Below are 21,990 nucleotides of genomic sequence, written 5' to 3' on the forward strand. Positions count from 1 at the left end.
TGAGAATTAGAAATAATCCTGACTACTGGGTTGCCACACTGTTAAATCCCCGGTACAAAAGTAAATTTGCAGAAATTATTCCTGCCATAGAAAGGGATGCACGCATGCAGGAGTATCAGCAGAGACTGTTGCAGAATCTTACATGTGCTTTTCCACAAAATACCAGTGGTGCACGTAGTGAATCTCACAGTTCCAACTTGCCAACCGTGGGACCGTCGAGTGTTCAGCACTCAAACCGTAACAGAAACACAGTATCTGCTTCTAACATCAATTTTGTGGAATCATTTCACCACTTTTTTAGCCCATCCTTTGGAAGGCCACAGGAGACCAGAAGTCTGACACATAGTCAACGCCTAGAGACGATGGTACAGGAGTATCTCCAAGTAAACATTGAAGACATGACTGTGTCACTGGACAATTGCTCTTTTTGGGCTTCCAATCTGAATAAATGGCCGGAGCTCGCAACTTACGCCTTGGAGATCTAGTCATGCCCCGCAGCCAGCGTTCTGTCTGAACGTGTGTTCAGCGCTGCTGGTGGTGTGCTGACAGATAAGCGCACGTGGCTCTCCACTGATAATGTAGACAGACTCACGTTCATAAAGATGAACAAATCATGGATCCGAAATGACTTTTCTACCCCTGTGTCATCCTGGGGAGAGTAAAAGCTTGATGATTGGTTAAAATCACCTCACCAACCATTTTAAGCTTTCAAATTACTAATCATGTTTATCTGTATCTTGGCTGGAAAATAATTTGGGCTTTGTAGCAGTGTGCAGTACTGATTCTATTAGGCCATCTATACTAAGCTCCACCAGATTTAAAATTACTAATCATGTTTATCTGTATCTTGGCTGGAAAATAATTTGGGCTTTGTAGCAGTGTGCAGTACTGATTCAATTAAGCCATCTATACTAAGCTCCACCAGATTTAAAATTAATAATAACTTTTAGCTGCATCTAGCCCGGAAAATAATTTTGGGGCTCCGAGATGCGCAAGACACATAAGTGCCTTCTTGCTGCACTACCTGCAACATGACCCTCAGATTGTCAGAATTCGAAGTAATCCTGACTACTGGGTTGCCACACTCTTAGATCCCCCACACTCTTCGATCAACCTTTTCATTTTAATAAAGACCAAAAAAATGGTCATTTTTGAAATTATAAGCATTAGCAGGTTATTATAAACTGAAATCAAACAGTTTTCAACTCAAAACTTTATTCTAGGTTATGTTACATTTGCACATAGGACCCCTTGTTCGAAAGGAGCTCCTGAACTCTCTCGTCCATTGAACTTGTCTGGTTTTGGATGGTTTCTGCTTCAATTGTTTTGCATGAGGACAGAATACCCTCCCAGAGCTGTTGCTTAGATGTGAACTGCCTCCCGCCATCATAGAGACTCCTTTTGATGATGCTCCAGAGGTTCTGAATGGGGTAGAGGTCAGGGGAGCATGGGGGTCACACCATAAGTTTGTCCCCTTTTATGCCCATATCAGCCAGAGATGCAGATGTGTTATGTGCAGCATGAGACGGTGCATTATCATGCATGAAAATGATGTTGCTGTGGAATACACAGTTCTTCTTCTAGAACCATGGCAGGAAGTGCTGTTTGAGAAACTCCACATACATTATGGAGTTCATCTTTACCCCTTCAGGGATCCTAATGGGGCCGACAATCTCTCTCCCCATGATTCCAGCCCAAAACATTACTCCACCTCCTCCTTGTTGGCGCTGTAGCCGTGTTTGCGTGGGGTGTCCATCAACCAGCCATCCTCCACTCCATCCATCTGGACCATCGAGCGCTGCACGGCACTCATCCATGAACAAAACAGTTTTGAAGTCAGTCTTCATGTATTGTTTGGCCCACTGGAGCCGTTTCTGCTTGTGTGCAGTGGATAGAGGAGGTCGACAGGATGGCGCACGCACAGCTGCAAACCTCTGAAGGACCCTGCATCTTGTTGTTCGGGGGACGTTGGAGGCACCAGCAGCTTCAAAAACTTGTCTGCTGCTATGACAAGGCTTTTTTGCCGCTACTCTTTTAACCTGACGTAATTGCCTGTAGGAAAGAGTTCTCAATTTGCCCTTATCAGCACGCACACGTGTGTACTGTGAATCAGCTACATACTTCTTGATTGCCAAGACACTTCATCCTGATCATCGCACAATGTTGATTGTAGTTATGCCTTGACCTAAACACTCCACAATTTGTTTATTCTCAGCAGCCGACACATCCTTTTTCTTTCCCATTTTGGCAGAAAATGTAGGCTGCTTAATAATGTGGGACAGCCTTCTTAAGTAGTCTTGCCTTTCATTGGACACACCTGCCAAACTAATTAGCACAGGAGTCTGCAATTGCTTACAGTGATATAAAGAGCCCTGACACACATCACCATCAATGAGTTTAACTGACAAACAAACAAATTCTTCCCTTATCACTCCTAAACACTTTTTGCATAATAATTTGGAACACAGTGTACATGTGCTTTTCCACAAAACACCAGTGGTTCACGTAGTGAATCTTACAGTTCTAACTTGCCAACCGTGGTCTGTATGGAGTTGTTCAATAAAGGGCCCAAAATTAAGATAACATAGATGGGAGAGGTCTCTATGAATAGGAATTCCTAAATATTTGATACCCTGTGAGGGCCAGGCAAAAGGAAAGTTGGACTGGATGGAATCGTATATGGATTTGGGGAGGGAGACATCGAGGGCCTCAGACTTCGCTGCATTGATTTTAAAATTTGACCATGTAACAAAGTGATCTATTTCAGCCATAACAGCAGGGATGGATATATGTGATTGAGTGATATATACTAGGACATCATCAGCAAATAGAGAGCACTTGTACTCGGTGCCTCCCACCTCAATCCAGCTAATATTGGGGTTATGGCGAATTGATGAGAGCAGGTGCTCCGTCACTAGGATGTATAAGAGAGGGGACAGAGGACATCCCTGCCTTGTCCCATTGGTGATTATGAAAGGTGATGAAAATGTTCTGACGCGCCCCCTGGGCCTTGGGACATCCGGAGCCGGACCCTTTTTGGTGGATGCTGGTGGTTGTAGTCTCCGTGGCGGCGACCCGGTTCCGTGGCTCAGTGCGGTCAAACCAGTGGTGGAACTATTTATGTGGTTTTGATGTTTAAATGTCCGACTACACCACCCGTGGATTGCGGTCAGAGTGAACCGCCGCTGCAGGGCTGACCGCTGAGGCTGGTGTTGTAGGCGCAGCAGAGCGTAGCATAACTCCCCACGGGAGGAGTATAGCCTCAGGGCAGTGTATGCGGAGGATGGGGGTGATGGTGCAGGGCAGCAGCAGTAACGACACGGAGTCAGTGATGCAGTCCAGGGCCTTTACTCACAGTTCTTATTATTCAGACCACTTCTGCAGGTAACGGCTGCCCCCGTCGTACTGTGCTCACCAGGTGAGGGGCTCAGACAACTCCCAGATAACTTTGGAGCGCTTCACAGGACCCCCTTTGTGTGTCCTTTGTCTGGCCTTTCTTACCAACCTTTCTGTCCGGCTGCCTCGGGCCTCCTCTTGGTAAACTTGGCGCCAGTTTCCCTGACCCTATGTGGTGCCTTCCTAGTGGGTGTAGCGAGGGGCTGCACCACATAAAATGTCACAGCCTCCGGTTTCTAGCTGAGGGTCGTTTCCCGCCTCCACTAGTTTCGGGGACCGGTCTCCCCCTTTGGCCTGACCCCTCCACGCAGTTGGATTCGGGCGTGCGGTGGCGACTCGCCCGTCGGCACCCCTGGGATCCCTTCGTTCCTCGTTCCTGGAGCCTTCTCCGCTCCTCTTCCTTCCTTCTCCCTCTTCCAGGCCTGGGCCTCTGTTACTAGGCCCGCCTCCGGAGCAGAGCTCATGCAGAGCCCCTGCTCCCTGTCACTTCTGCTCAGACTTCTCTGCACTGAACTAAGATGGTGCCCACCTTTTATACTCCCTTCTCAATGCACCCAGGAACTGCTTCCTCCCTGCTCCTGCACTACAGGGTTCCCCTTCCTCAGTGTTCCCTCCCCCCACTCCAGCCAGGGAAAAGGACTGTCGTGCCCATCTCAGGGGCATATTGGTCGCCCTGCCCCACGGCAATGTGGTGTAATGCATGCAGGTGTCGGGTCCTGATCCACACTCCATCCTTACCTGAGAGTGAGATATCACACCTCTGGGTGAGGTGCAATACCTCTGTAGCAGCCGAGCCCTCAGGGTGCTACAGTTCCATTTATCTTCAGCCTAGGTGACGTATTGCGATACAGGGCCGTGATTTTGGCTATAAAAGGGTCCCCTAGACCCCTACCCCAAGCTTTTTAAGAGAATAATATATGGCGTGCCAGAAGACTCTATGGAATGCTTTCTCAGCATCCAACGAGAGTATCTAATTCCAAATTTTTAACTGCATCTAGCCCAGGAAATACTTTGTGCCTAGTAGCAGTGTCTGCTAGTCAGCGGATTATCCCGGCTGTTAAGCAAGCTACACAACCTGTAGTTTGGACACTTAATTTTTTCAAAGGAAATGCTTCGGGACCCCGGGATACTCAGTGAAGAGCATCAGGAGGCACCCCAAGGCATAGGGGCTGGGACTTGCGGTAGGACGCCTTGCGGTGGACAGCCGAGCTCGATCCTTATAAAAGCTTTTTAACTGCAGCAGCTTTAGTGGACGCTATTGGAGCTGGAATTACGCGGCTGCTGGCATGAGACTTGCCCTCCAATAGATCCTTGTAAAAGGATTTAAAGTGTATTCATTCAAATTAGAGAGACAATTTAAATTAAAAAGCTTAGAGCTGCCTCCACCACAGGGGGGCTCGCTCGACCCACCAGCGGACAGGCACCAGTATTGGGAGAGGGGGGCTGGCCGTCAGGGTCCACCGCGGCTCTGGCACAAACCCGGCGACACGGAGGTGGCACGGGCAGGAACGGACTGGCCGTGTCGGCTTCTCACTTTTTGGATTTTAGAAGGGCATGACTTGCCTATATCTGTGTCTCCCCCTCCTTTTACTCCTCCACCTCTTTTCTTTTCGCATGACTATATGTACTTGTCACTTTTCCATGTGTTGGTTTTGTCTTCTGAGCAGTTTGTCAGCTTTCGGACACCTTTGAAGGTGTTTTCTATGTGTTTCTATGTGTTTTTGTTTGCCTGCCATTGGTTTTAATGGTGTTCGAAGGTGTTCGACAAACAGTTCGGCGAACACACGGGTGTTCGACGAACCGAACCGAACTCGAACACTACGGGGATGGCTCAACACTAGTCCCTTTTAGTTTAATGTCCTCCATTATGAGCCACTTCCTGGTATAATGACCTCCATCCTAGGCCCCTTCCTTGCATAATTCTCCCTATCCTGGGCTCCTTCCTTGTATAATGCTCCCCATCCTGGACCCCATACTTGTATAATGCCCACCATTTTGGGCCCTTTACTTTTAGAATGACCCCCATCCTGGGCCCCTTACTGGTATAATAATCTACCACTCTTTTCCCATATATTAAAAGAAAAAATAATCTTACCCACCTACACTCTTATGACAGACGGCATGCTCTTCTGTAGCTGATTTCAGTGTGCCAGCATGGGCAGCGCATGACGTCACTGCCATGCGCTGCTGGTGACTGGCAAGCCGTTGTCAGCTGCCAGCTTCTGATTGCAGTGTAGGGACTGGTTCGCTGCAATGCAATCAGTTGAATGTACATCCTCAGGCCGTTACGCCCCTGTTCAAACAGATATACATAGCTCCTCTTGAACATAATAAATTTACCTTCAGAGAACTCCTAAGTCCCCCACCAAGGTAATGACTACAGGCAGCCAGAATTTTAGCATTGAACTATATCGTAGGGTTGGTCAGATTTCTGTTTTAGAAAAACAGAGCCCCAACCTTAAAAATATATTATAAAATAAATCTGAACAGAATTTTGGACTTGCATAGATTAAAAAAGGCAAGACTGTAGATGCAAGAAGATAAGGGTCAGTCTGAATTCCCTGTAATACGAGCAGTCAGGTTTCTTTATAAGTTTTATACCTTCTATTAAGTGAGCACAATTTATTGTAGCCCACTAACAACTTTTGCTAAAAATCATATAATTCAATATTCAGATCCTGAAGTCATACACTTGCTTGAAACTTGTAATTCTTGTTAGGTTTGAAATAACGACTTTCAATAATGCTGATAGTTCTTAAGTGCCTGTAAATGTCAGCATACCATACCAACTAAAATATAATCAATGTGGCGAGAGTACGTTAGTTATTTCACATTTCTTCCACCTTAAAGCTAAATGCAAATGATGTAACAACACGAAGTAGACCAAAGATCTGTGGGTCAATTTTTATTATAAGTATCCTGTCAATTACTGCTGAATGTTAGGCAGTATTGCCAGTATTTATATTTATTTTTTGGAATTATTTTTTTCTTTTACATGGAAAATACAAACCACATGGGGCAAGATAACCATCAAAAAACAAACATAAAAGAGCACAGCAGCATGTATAAACAATAGACATACAAAATATCAACAGTCATAGGCTGTAATGATCTCCAGAAAAAATATTCTCAATGTAAATATCAGAGCATACAGAAGGGGCAAGACTAAGAGAGGAAGAAGCTCCATCAACATAATGAAGGCCAAACAATGGGAAGGGTGAACAAATTGTATTTAAAGAGGTTTTCCCACGAACAAAATTGGCTGGGCCTGACAGTGTACGGAACATGGTCTGATCATACCACATCTCCTGGGCAGGGAGGAAGCAAAAGAGTATACAGACATTACTGCAGGGGATCACAGAGGATTCATTTTGTGAGGTAAAATATTGTTTATAAACAGGCAGTGAAATATTTACTTCACAAAATGAATCCTCTGTGATCCCCTGCTGTAATGTCTGTATACTCTTTTGCTTCCTCCCCCTGCCCAGGAGATGTGGTCATCTGAAAGCAGTGAATGGTCAGTAATCAATCAGCATTAAATGCTCAAGTCAAGGGCCACAAAGCATTCTTATATTTCACTTAGGACTGCTAAAAAATCCAATGGAACCAGATAAAAGTAAAAGAACATCTAGTCAGAGATATTGTGAGATCCTCTATGCACATAATTTCATATATGCAGGAAAGCAGCTGTCTTACCATGGTTGGTTATCTACATTTCCATAAAATAGGTATAGAAGTTCCAGCTGCATTAACCACAACGTTTTTAGAATGTTTCAGAATAAGTAAGCTATGATTATAAAAGAAGAGCTCCAAGCAAGGGATGCAACCAAAGTCCTTCAAATGTTGTGATCTGCTTAAAGAGGTGGTCCACTACATTGTATAATGCGCGCATTGATTTAAACCTTTTAAATACGTTTTTGTAAATACCTTCTTCTGCTATATGTGCCTGTCAGCGGTGCTATCGCTGCTCGCACAGTTTCAATCACGTGACCCCTGGTCGCAGCCGCCGCTGACATCCGATGATGTCATCTCAACTTTCGGACCCCCTTGCATCACCCAGGGATGACCCAGCCGCATGCTCCCTGATTGACTGGGCTGTGTTTCAATGCATGTCACAGCCCAGTATCCAGCACGTGCTTGTGGTCAATGAAAGCAGAAGAGAGAGGGAGAGCGCAAGCTGGATACTGGGCTGTGACGTGCGGTGAAACACTGGCCACAGCTTAGTCAATCAGGGAGCGTGCAACTAGGTCACACCTCGGTCACGCAAGGCGGTACGGAAGTTGACGTGACATCGGCGGATGTCAGCAGCAGCTGCAGCCGGGGTCACGTGATGTGGTCTTAGCGAGCAGCGATAGCGCAGCTCACAGGCTTATATGGCAACATAAGGTATTTACAAAACTACTTATTTAATAGGTTTAAATCGATGGGCGCATTATACATTGTAGTGGACCACCTCTTTAACTTCAAACTAGAACTGGTATAACATTCTTTTATCGAACAGGAACTCTTTAGCGGAATTCATATCAGAGTTGCAGGTCCAGCAAGACGGGAAAATTGAAGTGTTTGTAATTTCAAAGGTATATTTTACCATAAGAAGGGATTCCCATGTAGTTCGGAGCAGGGAGAGCGTCTCTGCCTGGACACAATCAGCAGCAGGAAAAGGTAGAAAATCCAACTTCACAAACTTTTAAAAAAATATATATATCTTTTCTATATTAGTGAATAATAGTAATCCAGTGAAGAAAAAAAATAGTAATGCAGAAAGAATATGGTCTCAGTCAAATGAGACACAATCCAATCAGCATAAAACAACCCAGTTTATTATATTTTATGACACAGATATTAAAAAGGGTCATTATACAGCCGCATAATGGATCTGTACACGTTTCTAGTTTTTTTTTCTTAGTTTTTTTTACCTGGAAATGTAATTGATGGAATAAGTTGTACACTTGCTGTCACCTTAAGAAAAAGCATTTTGGTGATTACTAAATGGTATATAACACCAGGACAGACTTGAAGCCAGTGGCTGAGTGGAGCTAAGTATATAGTATGTGACCACATGGTCTTGCTCGGCATGCGTATTGAACATACTGGACTTGCACATCCACCACAGTGTGGATGACTACTGTTTGGCTAGCTTCATTTCCTTAGGGCATTCCCATATAAATGTTTCATTAAATTAAAAACACAAGAACTTTATTAAAGCACATTCAGCTAAATGAAAATCATCATCTGTATTTTTGCTTTCGTACTCATTATTACAATATAGAACAGTAATGTGACACCTAAACATTTCTCACAGTTTCCTGCAGTGCTCTGTCCATCTAAAATCCAGGTGGGAAATTTGTGAACTTTTTTGTGAAGGTTTTTTAAAGACTTTTTTTTTGCTTATCTTCACTTTTTTACGAGTCACTTGGCCAATGTTGTATAATTGAAATCATCACAGATAACTGTTGTCCATGTTATATATTTGGAGAAGGTGTTTTTAGCATTAAATGTTAATAATATGCAGACAACTATCATTCTTTACAGATTATTGGAACAATTCCACTCATGCCAAGCCCAGTGTCATCAAACCAAGCGGGAGCCGGAGCTCAGGGACTTCAAGTGCAACCCATCACGCCACAACTGCTGACTAACGCCCAGGGACAGATCATTGCCACTGTAATAGGGAACCAAATATTACCAGTGATCAATACCCAGGGGATTACGCTTTCTCCACTCAAACCTGGCCAACAGGTAATTTGTATATGAAATATAACCAGTTCCTTTTTCATGGCATTTATGAATTTTTGTGTTACAAGTAAAATAAGTTAAATATTTTGTAATAATGAACTATCTATGTCCTAATATGCATTACTGGGATTTTTACATGTGTGAGGACATAAGACACGTCACGAGTTTGTTCGATTCATACCCCATTGACCTCAATGTAAAACATTATAGAGATACAGCGGGTGAAATAAGTATTGAATACGTCAGCAATTTTCTAAGTAAACATATTTCTAAAGGTGCTGCTGAAATTAAATTCTCACAAGATGTCGGTAAAAAAACATCCAATCCACACAGGCAGAGAAATCAAACCATAGATGCCAATAAATTAAGTTATGTATAATAATGAGAAATCAAAAAGGAGACGCAGCACTACCAGAAAGGTGCTCAAGTAGGGTCCAAAGCCAAACTTGTATGAGCAAACCTCGGCACTCAATATGGTTACTTTGAAGCAAAATTTTTAATGCGGTCCAGGAAAGCAACAAACATTTCGGCAGACTTATGAACAAGAGGTGTACACCGCGTTCCAGCCACACAATATTCTTCTACCTCGAGTGACACAGGTCCCAGGGACCCTCACCGTAGAGATACAGTGTCTCTTCCTCCCTCTATCTCTGCTCTCCCCAGCGGTCGAATTGCACTGATGAAGGCCATGTTGGCCGAAACGTTTGTTGTTTTCCTGGACTGCATTAAAAATTTTGCTTCAAAGTAACCGTATTGAGTTCTGATATTTTCTCATACTAATAATGAGAAATGACACAGAGAAAAAGTATTGAACAAGTTTACTTAAATTTAGTTAATACCTCCTACAAAAGCTTGTTGGTGATGACAGCTTCAAGGTGCCTCCTGTATAGAGAAACTAGTCGCATGCATTGCTCAGGAGTGATTTCCCCATTCTTTCACACAAACACTCTTCAAATCCTTAAGGTTCTGTGGGCTCCTTCTATGAACTCTGAGCTGAAATATCCTCTAAAGTTTAGAGCACCTAATATGTTAATTTATCTCGCAACTAAGGCAGCATTAGCAAAGATTCTTCTCTGGGGGTGTTTACTTATCTCCTATATAATGTTACCCAATCATAAGCAGGCAGTGTTATACAGGGAGGAAAAAAGCAAAAGTCCCCAGAGAATGTCAAATTTGCCTTTTTCAGTGTGAGGTAGTAAGACTGAAGTGTCTAACCTTATCACATTGAGATATGACATGACAGCTCCAGGAGAGGAGAATTGCAGCAGTGACCAGTGATGAAGATGATCGTGCAAGCACCATTCGTCATGTACAACACTTTGAATCTATCCCAGGTCTAAGGAATTATTCCTCCATACCTCTGATAGATCCAGAGAATAGTGTGTAAATGACATTACAATGCGGCTCTCTTCCTCTCCTGGAGCATGTAATGACTGATCTCTGCTTCTGGAGATCTCATTGTGATAAGAGTTTAGACATTAGTATTACCTCATATCACTGAAAAAGCCGATTCTGGCCTCCTCTTGAGACATTTGCTTTTTTTCCCCATTAATAATGGTGCCTTCTTAAGATTGGGAAATATCATGGAGGGGAAAAAATAAACATCCTTAGAGAAGAATCTCTGTAAATGCCCCTTAAGTTGAGGGAAAAATTAGCACATTAGGCATCCTAAACTTTGTAAGAAAATATATCCGCAATAGAGAGAAGTACATTTTATTAAGCTCCTCAGTCACTTTATCATAAGGTACCGAGTTTAGCATTAAAAAGTAGTGAAAGGTTCTATTTAACTATATCAGAAGTATTAAGAATTTCAAGACCACAGTCTGACTGCATTTATTGAAGGGCTACAGCATTCAACTGTATTTCTAAATTATGGTGATTAACAAAGTGCTTCATAATAAACTCTCCATCTGTTGAAGAACTTCCTTTTTAAAAAGAGAAGGACCATTAAATGACACTAATGTCAAAAGTGATCTGTGACAGACCTCTTTGGCAGGAAAAGTAATAATATTATATTAAAATTAAAAGTAATAGTAAGTAGAATCCATTGTCGCTATAAAATCAGGTTCTGACATTAGAATGTGAAGTTTCTAGAAATATTGAAATAACAATTGGCACATTCCATGTTCTAAGTGTTAATTTTAGTCATCATCATGTGTTTGGTGTATGATTTCCATGTGTGAAAAAAGTCTCCAAGCCTCATTAAGTAGGGGGTGATATCTGTGACATCTACTGTAGTATCAACCAATAGTGTCTAGTAAGTGAGTTCATATGGGAAAATCTAGTTAGCCCTTAGGCGGCCATGGAGATAGCTGTTTACAGATTATTGGCTTGGCATTTTATAATAAAAGAAATTAATTTTGTTCATGCTGAGTACTGCTGAAAATACCTTGGGCCTCATATATCAAAGTCTAAAAGTAGTCACACTGTATGACTTTGCAACTCTCTTCAATAAAATCCGCCTTTCCTAATGCTAAAAGTCTAGGCTACTAAACATGGATGTTAGTGTGTGTACATACATTGCTGCTATTACCATTGATGCCTCTAATTTAATATACATTTGGAGGTTTATTAACTCATTAGTATACATGTGTAATAAAATCAATTACATTTTACCAATAAATAACATGGTTTGGTTTCTATTAACCTCATTGACCTCAGCCACATTGTATTGCCTTGTGCTTGGATCCACACAGTGGAAAGTGGAGTGCACTGCCGGTCTATAATATAGGTCCTTAAAGGGGATATCCGGGACTTTAAAAAAAAAGTCATGTAGTTGCTAACAGAGTCAACTACCTGCCTGTTGTACCTGGTGCCGGTCATTGACCGCTCCTGCCAGAGATTCAGCTGCTCCCTGTCAACAGAGCAGCAGTTTTTCTTTCTGTTGACAGGGTGGGACTACTAGTGTCATGCTGATTGACAGCCGGCTTCCCCCACTTAGGCAGCAGAGAGACTGCTGTCAATCACCATGACACCAGTAGTCCCGCCCTGTCAATAGGAAAAGAAACTACCACTCTGTCGGCGTGATGTGAGCAGTAGAGATGAGCGGTGTTCGACTAGAACTGTTCGCCAATCTCAAATTCGAGCTGTTTTGGGCGGTGTTCGAGTTGTTCGATGAACCCGAACGATTTGCAAAAAATTCGGCTGTTCGAGGTTATGTTCGATAACTGTTCGTGCACCAAAAGCTTGTCCTGCATGTCTGGCGCTATTTAGAGCGCCAATCATGCAGGGATTGTCTGCCACTCACTGTAATGTCGCAGCCATGGTGGTTGTGGCATTACAGTGATTGCCCAAATCGATGGGAACAGTGCCAACAGTGAAACATGAAAAGCGGCAATTCAGCAGCGGCATACACCGGTACCCGACAATTTAGAACCGAAAGAATAGAGCTTCACACATAGATTAGATAGATATAAACATGTCAGCCACATATATACGAAGTACAGTGAAAGTGCTGCTTACTGTACTTGTCATTTAGCGTAAAGGATTTATCAAAAAAAATAATAGTGTTTTCATGCACTGTCTCTTTAAAAAAGCCGGCCGGCAATTCAGCAGCGGTACCCGACAATTTATAACAGACAGAATAGAGCTTCACACATAGATTAGATAGATAGAAACATGTCAGTCACATATATATGAAGTACAGTGACAGTGTTGATTACTGTACTTGTCATTTAGTGTAAAGGATTTATCAAAAAAAATAATAGTGTTTTCATGCACCGTCTCTTTAAAAAAGCCGGCCGGCAATTCAGCATCTGTACCCGACAATTTAGAATAGAAGGAATAGAGAATCACACATAGATTAGATAGATAGAAACATCTCAGTCACATATATATGAAGTACAGTGACAGTGTTGATTACTGTACTTGCCATTTAGTGTAAAGGATTTATTAAAAAATATAATAGTGTTTTCATGCACTGTCTCTTTAAAAAAGCCGGCCGGCAATTCAGCAGCGGTACCCGACAATTTATAACAGACAGAATAGAGCTTCACACATAGATTAGATAGATAGAAACATGTCAGTCACATATATATGAAGTACAGTGATAGTGTTGGTTACTGTACTTGTCATTTAGTATTAAAATAAAGGATTTATTATTAAAAAAATTGGCGTGGGGTTCCCCTTAATTTTAGTCTCTAGCGGAGGTTAAGCAGACGGCTGGGGCAGATGTTTGAAGCCTGGGAAGGGGGTAATACCCACGGAGCTTCCCAGGCTACAAATATCAGCCCCCAGCTGAATACATAGCCTTTACTAGCTATTAAAATGGGGGACCCCCCCAAAAAAATGACGTGGGGTCCCCCCTATTTTAATAGCTAGCAAAGGCTAGGCAGACAGCTGGGGGCTGATATTAATAGCTCAGGAAGGGTGCCATGAATATTGGCCCCCTCCCAGGCTAGAAACACCAGCCGTCAGCCGCCCCAGAAATGGCGCATTCATAGGATGCGCCAAATCTGGCACTTAGCCTCGCTCTTCCACGCTGCCCTGGTGCGGTGGCAGGGGGTAATAGGGTTGGGGTTGATGTCAGCTTATAATGCCAGCTGACATCAAGCCCAGGTTAGTAATGGAGAGGCGTCTATAAGACACCCCCATTACTAACCCCATAGTAAAAGTTAAAAAAAACACAAACACCCAGAATAAAGTCCTTTAATTGAAATAAAGACACAATCCTTTATTGTTCTAAATTAAACCATACTTACCGTCACGCCCATTCCAGCTGAAGCCAACGATCTCCTGCAATAAAAGAAAAATAATAAAGCAACCTCATCCTTACCTTTCCATGGTTCCCACGACAGCTTCAGCTCTGCTACATCGAGATGACAGGCTGGACCGCAGCAGAACGCTGCCATCCAGCCTGTCATCCCGCAGACACTGAAAAGCGCAGGCTTGCTTGCGCTGCTCAGCGTCTCTCTGTGACGACATCCAGATGAGCCGAGTTCATGTCCAATGAACTCGTCTCACCTCATGCACGTCACTGACAGCGTGGGAAAATTCTCACGCTGAAGCGCTGAGTGCAGGAGAATTCTCCCACGCTGTCAGTGACGTGCAGGAGGTGAGCTGAGTTCATTGGACATGAGCTCACCTTATGCACGTCACTGACAGCGTGGGAGAATTCTGATTATTATTTCCTGAAATAATTTTAAAAAATTGAAGTGGGGCTTCGCACTATATTTGTGTCCAGCCAGGTACAGCAGGCAGGAACGGGCTGCCCCCAACCACCAGCTGCCTATTTGTACCTGGCCGGACACAACAATAAAGGGAAGGCCTTTTTTTCTTAATTATTTCATGAATTTCATGAAATAATTAAAAAAAATTGAAGTGGGGCTTCGCACTATATTTGTGTCCAGCCAGGTACAGCAGGCAGGAACGGGCTGCCCCCAACCACCAGCTGCCTATTTGTACCTGGCCGGACACAACAATATAGGGAAGCCCTTTTTTTCTTAATTATTTCATGAAATAATTTAAAGAAAATTGACGTGGGGCTTCGCCCTGTTTTTGTGTCCAGCCAGGTACAACTAGGCAGCTGGGGGCTGGAATCTGCAGCGCAGGGAGGCCCAAGCTTTCTGGGCCCCCCCCCCCCCCCGCTGCAAATTGCAGTCCGCAGCCACCCCGGAAAATGGCGCGTTCATAGAAGCGCCATCTTCTGGCGCTGTACCCAACTCATCCAGGGCCCTGGTGCGGTGGCTCACTGGGTAATAAAGGGGTTAGGGCCAGCTTGGTATTATCAGCTGGCCCCAAGCCCAAAATTCATGGGGTCACGCCAGTATTAGACATGACCGCCATGAATTTCTAGTAAAGTATTTAAAAAAAACACAACACCCAGAAAAAAGTCCTTTAATTGAAATAAACACACAATTCTTTATTGTTCTAAATTAAACCATACTTACCATCACGCCCATTCCAGCTGAAGCCAACGATCTCCTGAAATAAAAGAAAAATAATAAAGCAACATCATCCTTACCTTTCCATGGTTCCCACGACAGCTTCAGCTCTGCTACATCGAGATGACTGGCTGGACCGCAGCAGAAAGCTGCCATCCAGCCTGTCATCCCGCGGACACTGAGAAGCGCAGGCATGCTTGCGCTCCTCACTGTCTCGCTGTGACGGCATCCAGATGAGCCGAGGTCATGTCCAATGAACTCGGCTCACCTCATGCACGTCACTGACAGCGTGGGAAAATTCTCACGCTGAAGTGCTGAGTGCAGGAGAATTCTCCCACGCTGTCAGTGACGTGCATGAGGTGAGCTCATGTCCAATGAACTCAGCTCACCTCATGCACCTCACTGACAGCGTGGGAGAATTCTCCTGCACTCAGCACTTCAGCGTGAGAATTTTCCCACGCTGTCAGTGACGTGCATGAGGTGAGCCGAGTTCATTGGACATGACCTCGGCTCATCTGGATGCCGTCACAGTCAGACACTGAGGAGCGCAAGCATGCCTGCGCTTCTCAGTTGCCGCGGGATGACAGGCTGGATGGCAGCTTTCTGCTGCGGTCCAGCCTGTCATCTCGATGTAGCAGAGCTGGAGCTGTCCTGGGAACCAAGGAAAGGTAAGGATGAGGTTGCTTTATTATTTTACTTTTATTGCAGGAGATCGTTGGCTTCAGCTGGAATGGGCGTGACGGTAAGTATGGTTTAATTTAGAACAATAAAGAATTGTGTGTTTATTTCAATTAAAGGACTTTATTCTGGGTGTTTGTGTTTTTTTTTAACTTTGACTATGGGGTTAGTAATGGGGGTGTCTTATAGACGCCTCTCCATTACTAACCTGGGCTTGATGTCAGCTGGCATTATAAGCTGACATCAACCCCAGCCCTATTACCCCTTGCCACCGCACCAGGGCAGCGTGGAAGAGCGAGGCTAAGTGCCAGAATTGGCGCATCCTATGGATGCGCCATTTCTGGGGCGGCTGACGGCTGATGTTTCTAGCCTGGGAGGGGGCCAATATTCATGGCACCCTTCCTGAGCTATTAATATCAGCCCCCAGCTGTCTGCCTAGCCTTTGCTAGCTATTAAAATAGGGGGGACCCCACGTCATTTTTTTGAGGGGGTCCCCCATTTTAATAGCTAGTAAAGACTAGGTATTCAGCTGGGGGCTGATATTAGTAGCCTGGGAAGCTCCGTGGGTATTACCCCCTTCCGAGGCTTCAAACATCTGCCCCAGCCGTCTGCTTAACCTCCGCTAGAGCCTAAAATTATGGGGGACCCCCACGCCAATTTTTATTTTAATAAATCCTTTATTTTAACACTAAATGACAAGTACAGTAACCAACACTGTCACTGTACTTATTATATATGTGACTGACATGTTTCTATCTATCTAATCTATGTGTGAAGCTCTATTCTTTCTGTTATAAATTGTCGGGTACAGATGCTGAATTGCCGGACGGCTTTTTTAAAGAGACAGTGCATGAAAACACTATTATTTTTTTAAATAAATCCTTTACACTAAATGACAAGTACAGAAAGCAACACTGTCACTGTACTTCATAGATATGTGACTGACATGTTTCTATCTATCTAATCTATGTGTGAAGCTCTATTCTGTCTGTTCTAAATTGTCGGGTACAGATGCTGAATTGCCGGCCGGCTTTTTTAAAGAGACGGTGCATGAAAACACTAATATTTTTTTTAATAAATCCTTTACACTAAATGACAAGTGCAGTAACCAACACTGTCACTGTGCTTCTTATTTGTGTGACTGACATGTTTCTATCTATCTAATCTATGTGTGATGCTCTATTCCTTCTTGTCTAAATTGTCGGGTACCGGTGTATGCCGCTGCTGAATTTGCCGGCCGGCTTTTTTAAAGAGAGTGTCTTCTGAGCAGTTTGTCAGCTTTTGGACACCTTTGCAGGTGTTTTCTATGTGTTTCTATGTGTTTTTGTTTGCCTGCCATTGGTTTTAACGGTGTTCGACGGTGTTCTAAGGTGTTCGACGAACAGTTCGACGAACAGTTCCTCGAACATCCCGGTGTTCGACGAACCGAACCGGACCCGAACACTACGGGGGTGGCTCAACACTAGTGAGCAGAAGTCTGTGACCACTCTGTGCCGGCGGAGAACAGCACTGGCCTTAAAAGGCGAGTAGGTAGTAACTACCTGCCTGTTAGTACTTAAGCACATTTTTTTTAAATCCTGGATATACCTTTTAATAAGTGAAAATGCCACTATATGATAACATGTCGTGGAAGCATGTGAACATTTTTTCTAACAGATACTAAGTATAAAATCACAGATGCTTTCATGCTCAGCATTGCTATGTCTGGGGTGCTGTTTATGGATTTTCTGCCTATTACATCCATTGAGTAAAATGTGTCTTAATCTTCCCATACACATTAGTCTAATGTCGTTCATCGATTTCGAGAGGTTGGTGCAACACCTTAATGTGTATGAGGGAGCTGTCTGCATGATTGTTGGGGAGATGTTAATCGGGCATATCCGATTTAGGACTGCCAATCACTTTTGTTCTTCCGGAGATAAGTCACTGACGGAGATTTCTGTCAGTGGCTTTTTCATAGAGAACAAAGGAGAGCTCCGACAGATGAACACATCTATGTGTGGAAGAGATGGTTGAGATGACTGTTGGACGAAGGATTGGCCAAAGCATTGTTCATCCATCAGCCATCTAATGTGTTTGGGGGCCTTACTGCTGTATTTCTCAGTGTTACTGTTGTTGGCTTACAAATTTGAGATCAGCTTACATTTACTGAGTTTATGTATGTAACTATGTTAGACTTGTAATCCTAAATTTAGGAATCTGACATTCCTCAGGTATTTTGCTCTACCATAGATTTGTTATTTATCTCTGTAGTCTAGCACAGGCTAATTGTTTATACTGATTGAATACATAACATGATATCTGGCTATAATCTTCTATCCTTTTCTTTTTCGTTTTATAAATATGTGTCTGCTATGTAGTTATTATCTATATTATCTACCACCGATTGCCTGATGAAGGTCACAAGACTGAAAACATTTACACAATATCTGTACAATATCTAAATAAAGAACATTAACTAACCACATTGGCTAGTATTTTGCAAGGGTGCACTTGAGTTTGATGCACCAAATTTATTAAGAGGTGTGTTTCTTATTGAATTTAGTGCATCTTTTAACTGGCCTGCCCTAGGGTAAGAAATGGACTCCAGTCCAAAACTGGAACACCTTTCTTTTGTAATTGACACCATTTTTGTAGCATAAATTGTGATTAAAATATCAACACCGCTCGACAACAACCACTCCCGCTTCAGCTATGCCTTCTATTTAAATGTTTGGCGGAGCTGGTTGGGACTGTTGTAAAAAAAATGCCAGAAGTCATAAAATGTTTTGCAACCATGAGTTGCATATAACTTTTGTGACCTTTTAAACAGTTTTTTTCTATCATCTGATTAAAAAATCTGATGAACTGGGGCCATTGAGGGTATGGAATGTTCAATTTAATAATGTATATAGGATTTAGATTCTACCAACTGCACCTCATTTTATAAAATTAGTTTAAAGTCAAAAGCACACAGGGAACAGTATTATCCTATACTCTTTTATCAAACCCATGTTTAATACCTTTGCAGCTCTAAGGAGCACAAAGGTAGTAATCGCATCTAGTGTCTTCAGATGACCAGAGGTCCCTCATAAGAAGACACCGATATTATAAATGGTGCATTGTAGGGGATATTTGCAGGTATTTCTCACTTCTCCCACACTCAGCACATGTACAATGAGCAGATGAAGCCAATATCAGAGCTCCTTGCTTTACACAAGTTCTGGTTACCGCTAGGGCTGACTTGCAATAGCATATCCCAGTCCATTGGCCGTCAATCAACTTAGAAAGAGCATGTGGAGCCGACAAGCTTGACTCTTCATGCATTCGGCACCACCATCTCCAAGATTATTCTTAGTCACAGTCAAATGTTTTGCTATGTAAAAATTATTTTAGGATGTTAGACATAGAGTTTTGTAGAATTAATTGGGAAAAATAAAAAGTCACTGAAAATTTTTACTTTTATCATAAAATGTATTAAATCTGTATTTGGCAAACATTCCTTTTTAGAATAATTCCTTCTTGAGTGCAGGCAGCCCTAAGTATGTCACTTGGGAGCATGCATTGCCATTTTAATTAACCCACAAAGGTCTAAACCAAGTTGTGGCAGCAGTTCTTTTCATGCTATGAAAAAGTATTAGTAGCAAAATGATACTTGTGAATGGTCAGTCCCTCCACCTTACTTTTATTAATGACATGCCCCTTAGAGGTACAGGACACTAGCTTGTGCTCCAGTAGACTTCATTATACAAAAACAAGTTCTAACAAATTGCTGAAAGGTCAGGGCCCCACTATTTCCTAGAATGAGGGGACTACGGTATCTGACAGTGCAGAGTAAAGAGTTCTGCTACCCCCCCCAAATAAAATGTCTGAAGGGGCCATTTTGCTTATGAGGGTGGTAACAGTAATGATTCGGAAGTCTGGACCAAAGATATTGGACACTCCAAACAGTTCTACCATATCTAACTATTTACAGTTCAGGACAACCCCTTTCATTTACTGTACTCAAGCTAAAAATTGGAAAGTGTCCTTATCTTAAGCTGGCAGGATTGATTTGCCAGTTCGAGATTGCCAGACATTCTACACTATGAATATCTTTATGGTATATGGTGCATTCAACCTCAATTTATTTTTTTTTCATGCAAAACTAATGGTAAAAAATATATAAAACTTTCCTTTATACCTCTCTTCTCTTTTAGGATAAGACTATAATGTGTAGCTGACCTTACTGGAGTAACCTTTATTCTGTACTTCATTCACAGATCTCTAATCACTTTGATCCCTTTTCCCTACAACTAAATCCAATTTAGAAACTACAGTTTACGAACAAGGGTTCTATATATACCTAGCTTTCATGTGACCACAAAAGAGGGAGCAGGTCCCCTGGGGTGTATTGTATGAACTCATTTAAACAAACACTGAACCTAGAAATAAATGATGAAAGTAAAAGTGAGATAAACTTGCCCCACCATTTGTCAGTCTTATTTGATGCAAGTTCTGGAAAAATAATCAGAACTGTTTGTGCTGATTGCGGATGAAGGGCAGGGCTCAGCAAAGGGGCAGGGATTAGCATTTTTGGAGTACTACTTCAGATAAAGGTGAGATGTCTGCTGCAGACTGTTACATGACTAAGAGGTGGAAGGAAGGGGAAAAATGGCCATCATTATTAGACACACAGAGATCTCTCAATTTCTTAGGGTTAGGGTTATTTCACAACTGAAGTGGCAGAAGCCAATCGGAGACTTAGGGGCACAGCACCCAGCTGAGCCTGCCTTTCATCTTTAATGATCTGCGGGGGTCTCAGCAAAACTTGTGACATGTCACTATAACATATCAAACAATTTTTTCCAAAATTCTAGGTATTCTTTAATAGAGAAATTGCAGTGTTTCTTTGTTTGCAAAATTTTAGATGTATAGTTTATTTAAAGGCATTTTCTTTTCTTCTCAAATGGTAAAATTGCCAAGTGTTTGTAAAAAATTCTGACCACCTTTGGAAACTATGAGGGTGGGCACATTTGAAGGAAAGTGCACATTTTGTAGGCTGTCGTTTTGAAAGTAGCCTATCTCTTTATTCGGTCAGCTTCAGTAACCTTGCCCTTCTCTGACGCTTTAGTGGCAAAGCTGCCTTTGCTAGCAGCATCTGAGAGAGCACCATTAAGAGCAGTGGCTCAGTCATGCTGCTGGTCTGAGCTGTGAACCTTCAGGAGCCCACCTCCCCCTGACAAGCAGTAAGTAGGGAGGCTGGAGAGAGAGGCGCTCATGAATAGATTAGAACTTCTCTTTAAGTAAGTAGCAGATATTAGGTGCTACCTCCATGTTGCCAATGAATGTCAGTGACTTTTAGGCCGGGTCACACTAGCATATAACATGGCCAACTGCTAGCTGATGTTTTATCAGATAGTACTTGGCCCAATATTATACTAAGGGGCAGCTCAGATCAGCGATTATTTTCTTATGCCGATTCAGCATGGGAGAACAATGGCAGCATGCTGTGATTGGCAGGGAGACTCTGCTCATTTGCACCTATACAAGTCTATGGGGGCATGTGAAACATCAGACTGCACTTGGATGTCATCCCATTGCATTCCAATACACGCCGAGACAGGCAATGGACGAGATGGAGAAATTACTTTCCCCGTCTCCTCTGCACCTGTGCTGCGATCCTATCATCCAAGAGGAATGGAGCACAGACACTCGGATCAAACTCGCAGCAGAGCTGGAGCCGAGTGTCATTAGCATGTCGCATCAGATGCCATACACTACTGTGATTCCAGACTTAGGCTGTGTGCCCACGATGCATTTTTTAAGCGTTTACGCAGCGGCAAAAACGCTGCAGAAACGCTTAAAAAACGCATGGTAGAAGGCCTGACATGTTTCCCAATGATAATCCGCATGTTCTGTGCGCATGCTGTGGAAATTTCCGCTGCCGGTTATCATTGCAGGAAAAAAACGCAGCACTACCAATTATTTTGCGGAAACGCTGCGTTTTCGCCGCCATTGACTTGCATTGAATTGTTTGGATTCCGCATCACTGCATCTGTACATGCGGAATCCATGCGTTCCAATGTGCGGACGGTACCCGTGTGTGGAGGACAGGAGACTCTCCTCCGGACCCGGGTACCATAGTACCTGTAAAAAATAAATAAATAAATAAATATTATATTTACCTTCTGACGGCCCCCGGTGCGCTTGTCCCCCCTTGCCGGCAGATCGCGGTGGACTGAAGGACCTGCGCTGACGTCATAGTCATGTGACGGCAGGTCCTTTAGTGTACCGTGAGCTGCCGGCAAGCCAGGACGGAGCGAAGCAAGACTGCGGG

The 21,990-nt window shown here is 43.1% G+C and overlaps 1 protein-coding gene across 2 annotated transcripts in view; it reads left to right on the plus strand.

The window, feature by feature from the left end:
- The window catches only part of POU6F2 (POU class 6 homeobox 2), a 758,703-nt gene that overhangs the window by 709,723 nt on the left and 26,990 nt on the right, over positions 1-21,990 (plus strand). For both annotated transcript variants that reach the window (XM_073678261.1, XM_073678262.1), the window contains exon 7: positions 8,929-9,135. In XM_073678261.1, the coding sequence (XP_073534362.1) occupies positions 8,929-9,135 (207 nt within the window). The remainder of the gene's footprint in view (positions 1-8,928; positions 9,136-21,990) is intronic.

This window comes from Phyllobates terribilis, unplaced genomic scaffold (genome assembly GCF_046119375.1).
Source record: "Phyllobates terribilis strain yellow unplaced genomic scaffold, ASM4611937v1 Scaffold_4__5_contigs__length_816908805, whole genome shotgun sequence".
NCBI lineage: Eukaryota > Metazoa > Chordata > Amphibia > Anura > Dendrobatidae > Phyllobates > Phyllobates terribilis.